The sequence below is a fragment of the Pieris brassicae genome, chromosome 7 (assembly GCF_905147105.1).
Source record: "Pieris brassicae chromosome 7, ilPieBrab1.1, whole genome shotgun sequence".
NCBI classification, from domain to species: Eukaryota; Metazoa; Arthropoda; class Insecta; order Lepidoptera; family Pieridae; genus Pieris; species Pieris brassicae.
In genome coordinates this window covers 9,571,406-9,584,927 of record NC_059671.1, presented here as the reverse complement: position 1 = coordinate 9,584,927, position 13,522 = coordinate 9,571,406, and the positions used below count along the sequence as shown (strand labels likewise).

The following is a 13,522-nucleotide window of genomic DNA, read 5'->3' as shown; positions in this document are numbered from 1 at the left end:
TTTTTCTACATTTGTAAACTTTGCGTAATAATCACGTGTTGTTTATCGTTAAGCAGTTTTATAAACATTCCAAACAATAGAATCAAACCCTCTAAGGTGCATGAATTTTTCATTTGGTAAAATGAAATTAGACTGGGCACTGTTTTTCGCAATTACACTGTTATATTTATCATTAATTGGTTGTAGCAAAAATTCCGATGAGTCTAATAAACCAGATATCGCTAGAATAGGGAAAACCAGGCGTCAGAAAATGGGTAAGAATTTTGGTTTTCGGATTAAGTGCTATTTTAGAAGCATGACACTTTTATGTGTAATTTGTATAATTTATATTTTATTCGCGTTCACACTCGTAGACAGGTTAATGTAATTATAATTGACTAGGCAGAAACAAAAAATGAACGTACAGAAAATTGAGCAGGTATGAAATTCTAATTTAAAAAGTTATTATCAAAAGGTCATTCATTGTCATATCATGAACTGAGAGGCTGTCGGAGAACTTATATTGTCACTCTCGAATTGTCCTAATAATTAAAAATATTAATCAAGCCGTTTATTAATCAAAATTGGCTTAAATTTTGCTAATGCCTATCTATGATGGAAAGTGAGAACATATCACAGCAAAAAGACCAGTTTGCCTAGTGGCAGCCTTCATGTCTTGGGCCATATGTTAAATGTATGCTGTGCTATTCCTTTTATGCCCATTTTTACCACTGAAAATCTACGTAGTGTCTCAGGCACAGAGGATATATACTTGCCTAAAAAAATAATTAATCAAGAACCAAGAGCAAAAGTTGTGGCGCTGGTTTTTTTATATAAACAAAGCAGCAATTTTTAATTCATAGACACTTACCAATTTCATACCATTTTAGTTCAAAACTCCGCAGTTGGTACTCTGTCCAATGTAATCACGCAAATTCAAAATTTGCCGAATATGGATCTCGGGAGGCGATTCAGAACACCGTGTAAGACGGGTAATAAATGTGGCAAGGTAAGATTTATCGTTGCAATAATTAAGTATAATTTATTAATAGAGCATGATATTAATAAAATATTGCAATCACTTACCTATGGATACCGTTAAACCAGACTTGGTTTTTTGTTAAAATCAGGAATCAAGTGCCACTTCTTTGATTGTCATCACGAACCGTGAACTATAATCGAGATATTATGGAGTGTACTTTTATAAACGTAAATTTATATGTAAAAAAATGATTTTATAAAGTGTTATAGGGTTAAATAACTTCTATAATAATAATTAATTTATTTAAAAAACGTGACTTGTTTACTAATTTACAGGCATGGTGCTTTATAGTGACTAGTGTCTCGTTACCAGGCAATAAAATAAACTAAAAAAGTGACAAGTGCGACGCCATTTTGCACAGATAAGAGCTTTCGCGGGTTCTTGAATTATGAATGTTTCATTTAAATTTAATTTTTAATTTAAAGCCAATAACAAAGAAATTAAATACCTATATTTTTCAACACTACTAAAAAAACGATTTGTATAAGTCCTACAGTCAGGATAAATAATCTGATATGGTTTGTAAAATCTTACAAAGTTGACGTCAACAGATACGTTTAACCATTATTAATAGTATATAATAATAGTTAAATGTATTTTTTTTGGTCGTTTTCAGGTCATTAAACGCTTAATGGTGCCAAAACTGGCCCAATTGGAGAACACTATTATGGGCGTGATGAAAGAACTCTCAAAGATGCCACCAGGATCCCGCCTTCCCGATAAATACACCAAAACTGAGCCAATTAAACTGTTGCTAGACCAGAATTACAAGTGAATTATTTTGTAAAACATTTTAAAATATGTCCAATGAACATAAATATTTAAGAAACATATATTATTTTAAAATGGCTCCGCGGTTATGAACTAAGATAATGTTGTGCTCAGCTAGCGCTGATGTATCTTATAACTCTAAATATATAATCTAACTAAAAGTTAATACCTTCTGAGTTACGAGAGTCATACCAAGGCTCTAAAATCTAAGCGTATGATTCAGAGACAAGGCTTAGCGCTATGCTCGACGTACGGGACGTCAAAATGTATTACGTTTTGGTAAATTCTACTACTATAGTAGTCTTTTCTCGCGGACTTTTCTGTATGTCACCCTAAGCTCCGACTCTGAATCTTAACCATAGATCAAAGAAGATACGGAAACAATTAGAAAAAAAAAAATACATATGGTTTTTCATTTTTGTTAAATAAGGATGGAAACACCAAATTTTGTTTATTAGTACCGCATTATTTTTGCACAAACACGCAGGCAAAATCTATTAATATTTATAGTTAAAATCTATCAATCTATCAATCTATTGGTTAGTTCAGTTGGGTGAAAAATAGTTTGAAATTTCTTACATCTCATTTCAGAGAAGACGTATGTATGGATAAACTGGAGTCATGTTTAAAAGAAGATAAACGTCGTAAACGTATTTTGAAGAAGCTGTTTTTCAAGAAATATAACGCAGTAAGACAAGAGCTAATTGGTTATGGCGGGCGGCGGCTCTGGGGCGGCGAAGGAAATCTTTTTTACAGGCGATAGATAAATAAAACGAATGAAGATATACTGATTTTATTTGGCTTTTAAATAATTAAAATTTATTAAACCCATTTACAAAACCCTGAATTTATTACATTAATTACCACTAGATTTTCGATTGCTTTTAGCATCGTAATAAACAAGGGAGCGCGAATCTCTCGCGACTAAATATTATATTGGTACCTAATGTCAGAAAATAATATCTTACAATAATAACTATTTTTTTATACAATGCCAATAGTTTTATCTTTATGCCAGATTCAAGTAAAAGGTTGGGATACTACACGCGAGAAAAAATAAACAAAGACATCAAAAGGAAACAAGGCGATAAGCTATTTAAAAACAAAATATGTACAAAAACATATTACATCTTAATATTATTATTGATTAAACAATAACTATCTAGGCATATCAAAAGTTTCAAAAACAAGTGGATACGGATAGACTCAACATAGAGCATAGACTGATAGTTGACATCTATCTAGTTTTCATTTTAAAGTTTTTTTTATTAATACAAAGCTGGGCAGATAAGGAAATATTAAATAAATATATATATATATATATATATAATTAAATATTCTTCGGTACTTTGACGAATTGATAATCATGCAAATTGAGTAATTGTTTCCTGATTATGATAAGGTAATACAAAATATGATACTATGATACCATTCCTTTTATTTTCCTTCCTTCCCTTTTATAATGAAAGATGTTGATTGACATGTTTGCCAAAGGAATACGCTAGGCGTAATATTTTAAAAAGATAAAGTATTATAATATAATAATACCGCTTCCACGGCATAATTGTTAAATCGGTGATATCCCGAAAATTTGATTCCTGTCGTAATAATTACTAATTTTCAATGTGTAAAGAATAAAATGGCAATAAGGATTTGTAATTTCGCAAGAGGTAATTCGTATTATTTCATAGTAAGGGATGTTATCTTACGCAATTTAACGTCTTTAGGTTATTATTATTATCTACCAATTGATAAGTCTTTTGAATAAATCCCTTTTACGGATACAGATGTATTACAATGTTTGACGAGAATGTCGGTGAAATTCCTTATATATTTAGCTATCTTTGAAATTTACCATGGCCACACTTGATAGAGTATAGAGGGGTTGACATAAATACAAATGTCACAGCTTAGATCGCGTTATTGCCATACTTAGTATAATATGCCAATATTTGTACAAGAGAATAACGATAGAAGTTTAGCTAAAATTAAGGTTCATTTTACGGGAAATTGCGCGTAAAAATCTAACTGGAAATTAATCAAACGGTCACGTTTTGTTGTTTGTATTAAACAATATTTTCTAACAATAGCAGTTTTGCAAACATTACCTAACTTTCGCACACAAAGACTAACTGCTCATTAACTATATACTGTTGGGGAAATAGGCAAAAATATTCGAGAAACATGTTCGATATGTGCATATTAAAAATTGTGGTTTTGATGGTTGCCGTTAAAAGTATTCTTGGTGTAGATGATAGTAAGTGATTATATTATTTACAAGGAATTTCTACGGCCATATTATAAAACGGTTCAACGGTTGCCAAACTTATTTAATAACAACGTAATGTAGAAGACGATATTAAAATAAATCTACGTAAAAATGGTCTAGTGATCTAGGGTCTTTGTTAGCCACAAACCCGAAAGGAAATCAATGCCTCAAAAGATGTAAATTTTATCATTGAACTAAACATGCAATACTCTCGTTTTATTAGAATCTTATTTATATAAAAATAATAACATGCTATTTTATTAAATAATATTTGCTCTTGCGTGAATTATAGAGCCCAGCATTTCATCAATATTTTTTGACAAGTAGTTGTGTTTTGTATTATTTATGAAAAAAAAAACAATTACAATCCAAGATGTTATCCTTTTATATGGTGATATTAAAGCATGCTGGCGGTATTAGCGGGAATGCTGGATTGCCCTTGGTTCATAGCAATGCATGATTTTTAATTTTATGATTTAGTATATTAATGACAATATTGTAACTAACACAATATGGACGTATGATCTGTTTGAATAAAAAAATATTATAAACTTTTATAAAATCAATGGCGCTACAACCTCTTTAGATCTGGGTCTCAGATTTGTTATATGATTATTAGTTAGTCTAATAGGCAAGTAGGTGATCAGCCTTCTGTGTCTGACGCACGCCGTCGACTTTGCAGGGCATGGCATGCCGGTTTCCTCACGATGTTTTCCTTCACCGTTCGAGCGAATGTTAAATGCGCACATAGGCAAAAAGTCCATTGGCGCACAGCCGGGGATCGAACCTACGACCTCAGGGATGAGAGACGCACGCTGAAACCACTAGGCCAACACTGCTTCAAACTTTTACAAGCATATTAAAACTGCTTTAGCCTAAAGTGATTCATCAGTACATTTCATTTTTCAGGCCTGCTCTTCACAGTAACCAGGGCACCTCGATACTTCGGAATCCTTCAGGATCATAGGGGACAGCCGCTCTCCGTTGAAATTTCGGAAGAATATATGGACCAAGACTACATTGCTACAAACAGGTTTTTATCAGAGAATATACATTTAATACATAAGTACATTGTGCGTAACTATGTTGAATGTTACTTTTGTTTCAGGAAGCGGCATAAAATCGATTGGCATAAGTGAGTATTTTATTAATCTGATTGTTTTTATACAAGGTTTACGAATATTCTGTGGTCTCGCACTGTCTATATTAATACATTTAAATTGTTATAATTTTACGTCACACGTGATGTTGTCATGCAATGATATTTTAAGCACTTTAAGCTTCACTAGCAGATACAACCATAATTAATAACCATAAAGATGCTAGTTATGATTTGAATGATTCCAATCATAAATAAAATCGCTTCTTAGTATTGTCTTTTGTTAAAATAGCTTTTACACATTAAGAAAAACACTTTTTGAACGGATTAAAGCTATGTATTATTATTAACAACTTATAATTATTTACATAATTCTAAATGTTAATTTTTTTCCGACGTTTCGCGTGCTTTTCAGCGTGCGTGGTCATGGTGACTGAAGACAAAAGGTGTGAAATGTCTTCTGGCTAAGAATAGCTTCTTTTCATAAAGTGAAAAAAGTACTATGTTGTCGCCACATGAGTGAGGGTTCAACTCTTACTCTGCTACATCTGGCCAGTTACTATATGCCTGTGATGCATGGACTATTAAAGATGACACAAAAAGACGACTCGAAGGTTTCGAGATGTGGTATTACCGCATACATCAGTTGGATTCTAAGAGTGACGAATGAAAGACCAAGAAATCGGGATGTCACGAAAGTTTTGCATCATCATCGATACGACTTGTTGCAGCTAATAATGATGGGCAAAACTCAAGGCGAAATACGGGCTGGTAGAAGGAAGAAGTCGTGGTTACGGAATGTAGGGGAGTGGACCGGCATCACATCGGCCGAAGAGCTTTTTAGACTAGCGCAAGATAACCGGCAATTCAAGTTGTTAACAGCCAACCTTTAGCAATATAGTCGCACCAAAAGAATTAGCTTTGCTATGAGCGCCAAATTATTAATTTGTTTAAAATTATTGTATTAGACAATACTTACTGGAATGCTATATTCACGTAGTGACTTGTTATTGGATATATATTACACCATTACTTTGTAGATTAATATGTATTTTATTTTTAAATTTTCAGGAATCCTTTGGACATGGATGACTTTGATGATGATGAAACAGAGGAAGTATTTGACGATAAAGACAAAGATGTAAAGATACCTAACAAATTCAATTTACAAGCCGGTCCAGTATAAACATGTTTAACAACTAATAAACAATAAAAATAAAAAAAGTTTTTTACTATCATAATACATCCGATATATTTTAATACCTGAATTAAATTTAATTATAGGACAAAAGGGTAAGTAACCTGCAGCAGACCCTTTTGTTGAGTCGAAACTACGGCCAATAAACACACAACAAGGCTTAGAACAGTGTTGCCAGTTGACGAATTGTTAATACAGATTAAAAACTAAATTTAACTAAATCAGTGGCGCTACAACATTTTTAAGTCTGCGCCTCAGATTTCTGTATCTGTTTCATGGCAAAATTGTCAATCTAATAGGCAAGTTGACTTTTGGGTCTAAGGCATGCCGGTTTCCTCACGAAGTTTTCACCGTTCGGGCACGCAAAATACGCATACACATAGAAAGAATGTCCATTGGTGCACAGCCGGCGATCAAACCTACGATCTCAGGGATGAGAGTTGTACGACTAGGCTTCTGCTTCTTCTAAGACATCATAATTAGCCTTCGAGATAAAATTACATCGACATAAATATGTCGTAATGAACTTAATTAAAAATCGTTAACGAATAATGGAAATCTTAGATTATTATTTTACATAACTTTTAAGAACATACAATATTTCAAAAATTCTGTTAAACATATTTTAAGCCGTTTTTAATACGCTCCAATAAAAGATCTTGTACATCTTGTACACCTTGCCCTTAGGCAATTAGATTAATTAATATAATTACATTAATTTGAATTATTGTGTTTTAAAATTTTAAGGTATGAAATAAATCAAGAAGTATAAAAATGCATATAAATTTATTTAAAAAAAATGGATTAAAAAAAATATCACTCATTTAACTACCGTAAATCATCGTACATTTCTGCGAAACGATTCTCTATTGATTCATGAAATTCTCGTGCAAACAGTGGCATCCTGGCCATCTCTAAGGATTCTTCAGAATAGTCTGTGGTCTCGTCCGAGTATTGATCGGCTATGTGGTCCTGGTAGATCTTTTCACATTCGCTGGGATGATCACTCTTCAATGTACTTGGGTGATAGCCGATAGCATCTATTGGGCCAACTGTGAAGTACGGCATTTGTGTAGTTACTTGAAAGTGTTTATCTGTAAAAATGATACGTTTTTTTATTTTCTTTGAGATAGGGTTATGTTTTTTTTACTTCTGCGCATATTTGCAATTCCTAACGCTATTAGTGAATCTGTGCTGTGGTGCTGTCATGTGGTGTGTCTAGAGATGCTGCCGCTCTTTTATCTCTAGAATATGGTGACGTTTTAGTCTTCTCACATACTGGTTCTATTGTGAGTTGGCGAGAAAAATATTTTATTTTTAGATTGGGTTATATCTAAATACTATTTTTTAAGTCCTGTTTGGTTTGCTAGAAAAAATCAATTGTGTGTATTTTGTTTCGTTGCAGTTCGACTTATATCATCTGGCAAATCAGCACATCTAAAAGTCCAAGCTGTGTCGGGCTTGTCTATTAAGTAAAATGATAAGGCAGATTGAAATCTTAGGACAAAATTAAAAGAAACTTCAAAAGAAAATAAGAGAGGGTGAAGTTAGACGGAGTTAAGTCGAATTTTCCAGAAGCAGTGGTTCAAACACTAAGAACTTAAGTAGAAGTGTTTGAACCACTGCATACATACATACGTAGCAAATTTTATTTTACTCTTACAGTGTAAACTCTGTATAACGATAATGGACTATCTATTTTTTGACGTTAAAAAAATCTGTATTAAAAAAAGAAAATTTATTTAAATTTAAAAAAGTTTATTTCAGACTAACAAGTAAGACAACAACTAACAGACAACAAGACAAGTAAGTGATGACATAAAAACAATTATTTTTTGAACGCTAATGCGTATGGTATTAAATTAAACAAATATAAAAAGTTTCATCCCTGTGGCAGTGAACCTGTAATGGCAACATATCCTCGCTGTAATGTAAAACTTATTCGTTAAGCGAGGAAAGCACCAGCTCTGACTTCACCGGTACTATTGTCTACTAGGCGACAACTTAAATCTATAACTAGTGCCTGTACACTTGAACCCATGGCCCCGAAAGTCTACTCCAAACCGAACAAGATCTATGTTAGAGGAACGACTCTTACATTTGAGTCGTTAATTATTTTCGTATATATTTAAAGTATATTACTTACAGTCAATGTGATCCGGTATGATTACAGTTGCCATAGTTTTAGCGACCTTATCATCATAATAATCACCGACTATATCAACTTTCCCTCCTTCGTGCACCTCTTTCCACTTCGGTGCTTCAGTACATTCATCTGCCAAGTGACGTCTTCCTGAGCGACGATGAATTTTTGGTGGTGGCAACTCCGTAAGTGGTATAAAAGTTTTACTTATCATACCTCCCACTGGTTTCACTTGTACAAGCCTTTAAATAATAAAAATAATTAATTTGCAAGAATATGGAAAAAAAATATGATGGTTCTCATATTCTGCTACACAATGGTGTGCAAATTTGTCTCTGTATAAACATAGAAGTTACATACATTATGAGTCGTATCAATATAGTCAATTCTTATATTATTTTATCACTACATCATCAGTCCCATTTTTAAAATATATTATTACGTTAATAAATTAATGAGGCACGCAAATAATCAATAATAGAGCATTAATAAATTCAATCATTGTAAGGAAATCTCGAAGAAAATGTCTTTTTTGAGTCTCTTAAAGTTCTATAAGCGAGAATTCAGAATATTTATTTCCCTCTTCCCCCTATCAACCCATACATAACGTTCGTACTACTCGTTGGAGGCTGCGAAATGGTTCATGTATAATTTTGTGCTCAAAAATCATAATATGTAAATGCGGAGGAGAATTAACATAGATACATACTTGTTGATAATTAAACTGCTCCTGATTTCAGCGTTTATGGACACAACGAACAACGTCACGAATCTTAGCCACATTTTCTCGAGTAACCGAGTGCCGATTAATGATCAGCTACACTTATAGACGATTTAACAATTATCTACAATCTCGTAACAAAGTGCATTGTTTTAACAGGTGGTTAAGTTTTTTTTCGTGTCACGAAATCTGTGATTGTAATTCTGAATCGTGCATACGTAAGGCGATTCGTAGAAACAAACTAAATTTAAGAGCATTTGTTGGATAACATCTCTCTTATTTTGGAATTGGTATTAATGTATTTAAATTGGCTTTTAAACCTGGTCTATTTATCAAAACTATATACTTATGTTATTTATATGTCTTATTTAAAAAGGATAGATACGATAAGCAGCATGGCTCGGTAATCAGTCTTCATATAATAATTGGTTGTTACTTATATTTCTCTCTTTTATTTTTTAAATCTATAAATTAATAACAAAAAAGCTTGTAAAGTTAAACGCAAAATTATGTAAATGTATGAAAAAACAAAAGAAACATATTCTTCATATTTTTTATTAATACATTCGTCCCCTCTTTCGCTTATAGACGACTGGATCGAGATGCCAAGTCTGATTACCACCGCAAGAGATAAGTGTGTAACATCCACCATACACTATTGGTGGATCCGTATCTGGCACACACACATTATCCTGACAGAATGTTGCTGTACCTTAAAACAAACAAATATTTTCATTTAGTGTGTCGTTTATTGGTGAAGATTAAATTTAAGGCTCTACTCGTTCCTTTAAAAGTTTCCACTTTGAAAAGCTCATTTGGCCCATTATACTTACTTCAACTTTAATATGTAATTATATTTACAACTTTTTAAATGTATTTCATAAGTATGTGAATATATGTCACTTAAAATTTTGCGTTCATAAGTAAAAAAAAATTGATCGTTTATTTTAAATAAGTTTTTTTTAATTGTTACTCATTTATGTTCAAATACATTTAACGGTATGTGGGTTATCTATATAATAAATGTTACCTAAGGTAGGTCTCACCGTAAGAACCGTGAAGATGATATTGAAAATCTTTTTAAAAAACCTCTTTCTTTTGTGTGTTCTCATATTCTGTGTGTTTTATTTAATTAGCCCTTTCTCCGGTAACAGACTTAACAATCAGTACCGGGGCTGTAGACCACCAACTTCCTCTCATGTAAAAGGTACTTTATCTCCAGGCTCCGTATGTCGTATAATAAGAAACCACAGCTTCTTTTGGGATACTCTCGAGATGAAAGAATTAGTAGTTTAATGTCTACAGTCCGCCCTCTCCTCCAAAGATGACAGGAGTCGACTTCTTTATATGACTGTGGCCTGTTATGCGAACTCATCGGAAGTACCTATTAAAATCCTTACCGACATATCCTGTAGGTCGTGCTTGCCGTTTATTCTTGACATAGTCTACCACAGCCTTGGACAGAGCATAGAAGTGTTTGCTGGCTTTGTACCGCATTTTAGCAAGGGCGGCATCGCAGTCACTTTTGTCAGCTCGACAGTGGTATACCAGATTATTTGTGTTCGATTTAACCATCTCTTCTCGTAGGACTTGGTATTTTGTATCCGTATAAAGTAATTGAGCGAAGCGGACATTGACTAAAATGTATTTTTAGATAAAATTTGTTTTTATAACTTTCTTATTAATGAAACTTTACCACCGGAATTTTCTATAAGAGCTTAGGGGACAGACAAAAATAATAATAAAATGTGATTTTACACCCTTTAATAGGCAAACACAGCATGCTTTATTCTTACTAACTATTGTTAACAAACAATTCTTACGAATTATATAGAAGAACTAAAAACCGAGTAATATACAAAGTCTGAGGTGGAATTTTGGCGAAAATTAATTATCTAACTAACACATATTAAGAATGGCAGAGTTAGAACGTAGGATACATATCCTACGTTCGTACGGAAGCGAACGAAAAAGTTTTATTTGTTTAATAGGCAAGCCGGCAGGAGGCTCATGCGATCTTAAGTGATACCGCCACCCACCACACACTACCAGTAGTATTATTAATAATAATTTATTGCAAGTATATGGTACAAACATGTTATAGTGGTACAATCAAAAGTTCGCATATTATGCCACACATAATCGCCAGCAATAATAACGTATTAATATGGATGTTGTGTACTGTAGTAAATAAATAAATATCAGACTTAAATCTCTTTTATAAAAAATAAAAAGAAAACTTACTAAAAATTGATCTATTTCTTATTATAGTAAAGTTTGCAGGAAACAAATGAATAGAAAGAAAGAAAGGAAAGAAAGAATAACTTTATTTTATACAATACAGGATATTTAGGTAAAGTACTGCACTGGCACTAGGATTCCCTGTGTTGTGGGCAGCCAGTCTCTTCCTTTTAACATATAAACTGCATTTTCCTTTATGATATCTACATAACACAAATTTATATTTCAAAATTTGAGGTAATAATAGACTAGACGTTTTTAGAAATAAGAGTGTTAAACAATCACAAACACTCATTTCTAGGTAACAATTTTTTGTCATATATCTACTTCGTATTCCAACAGCGAACATATTACATATATACAAAAAAAATATGCTAAACATGTAGCCAAAGATGGAATACATATATAATAAATATTAAATGCGTAATACCTAATTCGGCTGTACTGTGTGATGCTATGTACGTGAGGTTGTGTATGTGGAGTATGCTTATAATGTAGGTGATTGGTCATAGGTAATGGGTCGGCCTTTTGTATCTTCCAATTTGTATCTGTTTCTTGATGAATACTTACATCCAGCCCCTACAATATAGCCGATAGAATTATTCACATTTCCACTTAGTTGTATAAAGAGTACAGCCAACACCACTGCTTTCATGTTTCGTACATACAAATTGAGAAGAAATTATAACCATTTAATTGGTTCAAACCTATTACTACCTACTAGTTATTGCCCAATTAGTTTTCTTGTTATTTTATGGTTTGATTTGTTTAAAAGTGGTTATTTTATATTCTGGTTTAGTATAAATCGACGCTAAAGACGATAACAAAGGACAGTAAGTGCATTTGCTTTGATAGTATGACATATTCAACATTCAAAATTAATAATAAAATTAGTAATAATATATTACTAATTTTAATGCTCTTGTTAAACTTAAATAGCCATTACAAAATTAAACATAAATTAATCAATAAAGCTTTTTTATAAATTTGACGATTATTTAAACGACCCTAATCCTTGGGATTGATTTGCTCCAGTTCAAACAATTTGTATGACTCAATACTTGGCGATTAAAAAGAGCGGCGCAGAGATTCTTGCCAGTTCCTCTTACCCGCTTTAAGCCCTCGAACTTGTGAACTAATAGTAAATGTAAATTTAAAATCAATTTAACATCTTTTCTATTATTTTGAGTTTGAGTTTAAACAAATTTCACGAATTTTCGTAGTAATTAAATACGACCCTACTAATGAATATAACGGTTTTAATATGAAAATAATGGTATAATATAAAATCAAATACTTTATATTTGTGAACATAATTACATTATTAAGTTTTACCTTTAATTATTTTGTTAAAAATTGCCGCGCTTGTTAATACTTTCTATTTAGTTTATTCCTAATATCAAAGACTATATACGTACAAGAAAGGAGGTTAGCGCGCGCAGGTTTTATTTACTGTATCACATAAAATATTTATAAAACAAATATGTTGGGAAACAGTTTAATAAATAAAAACCTTTAGAAATTACCACTTTTACACAATACAATACACAATTGTAAATCTGCTTATCGAATAGAATTAGAGAAGTTCAAAATCCTGGTTTACATTTCCGTACAATTCGGCACGCACCTGCACTTATCTCGTAATGCAAAAACCATAAATTCCACTGTAGCATCTATGGTATCAGAGCCTCCATCCATCATGATACTGAAAGACGCCCACTGGCCACAAACCGGTTCTTATCTAACGGCTTTGCATATTATACGCCGCATAGATCTTCATTACACGTGCTAAATATAAATTATATCGTAGCACGCGACTTCAGTAATTTTAGGAGATTATTCTACAGTTATAATAATTCAATACCTAATACAGGTTTAAAAACTATTATCGGCCCATAAAAAAATAAAGAATATAGAGAATAGAAATAAAAAATAAGTCAAGTACCAGTACGAATGTTTCTCAAAATTAAAGAGTCAAGAGCTATGCAATATGGGTTTATTTAAGCGGCGGTTATAGGCATCTCCTGGACAGGTGTGACTCTCAAAAGGCCACATCACA

General features: G+C 32.5%; 4 protein-coding genes across 4 annotated transcripts; 2 read left to right on the top strand and 2 right to left on the bottom strand.

The window, feature by feature from the left end:
- The first annotated feature begins 84 nt into the window (after nucleotides 1–84).
- Nucleotides 85–2,588, top strand: LOC123711989. The gene is made up of 4 exons (XM_045664887.1): nucleotides 85–254; nucleotides 870–988; nucleotides 1,638–1,792; nucleotides 2,384–2,588. The coding sequence occupies exons 1-4, from the start codon at nucleotides 101–103 to the stop codon at nucleotides 2,553–2,555; spliced, it is 600 nt and encodes a 199-aa protein (XP_045520843.1). The 5' UTR covers nucleotides 85–100; the 3' UTR covers nucleotides 2,556–2,588.
- Nucleotides 2,589–3,895: 1,307 nt separating this feature from the next.
- On the top strand, nucleotides 3,896–6,382 carry LOC123712111. The gene is made up of 4 exons (XM_045665066.1): nucleotides 3,896–4,049; nucleotides 4,971–5,094; nucleotides 5,170–5,196; nucleotides 6,232–6,382. Exons 1-4 carry the CDS (start codon nucleotides 3,977–3,979, stop codon nucleotides 6,344–6,346), a joined length of 339 nt encoding a protein of 112 aa, XP_045521022.1. The 5' UTR covers nucleotides 3,896–3,976; the 3' UTR covers nucleotides 6,347–6,382.
- A 751-nt stretch (nucleotides 6,383–7,133) lies between these two features.
- Nucleotides 7,134–9,310, bottom strand: LOC123712062. The gene is made up of 3 exons (XM_045664996.1): nucleotides 9,211–9,310; nucleotides 8,505–8,743; nucleotides 7,134–7,452 (listed from the first exon to the last, which is right to left on the bottom strand). Exons 1-3 carry the CDS (start codon nucleotides 9,282–9,284, stop codon nucleotides 7,187–7,189), a joined length of 579 nt encoding a protein of 192 aa, XP_045520952.1. The 5' UTR covers nucleotides 9,285–9,310; the 3' UTR covers nucleotides 7,134–7,186.
- Nucleotides 9,311–9,761: 451 nt separating this feature from the next.
- LOC123712002 lies at nucleotides 9,762–12,186 on the bottom strand. The gene is made up of 3 exons (XM_045664902.1): nucleotides 12,034–12,186; nucleotides 10,623–10,859; nucleotides 9,762–9,934 (listed from the first exon to the last, which is right to left on the bottom strand). The coding sequence occupies exons 1-3, from the start codon at nucleotides 12,116–12,118 to the stop codon at nucleotides 9,780–9,782; spliced, it is 477 nt and encodes a 158-aa protein (XP_045520858.1). The 5' UTR covers nucleotides 12,119–12,186; the 3' UTR covers nucleotides 9,762–9,779.
- Between the last annotated feature and the right edge of the window lie 1,336 nt (nucleotides 12,187–13,522).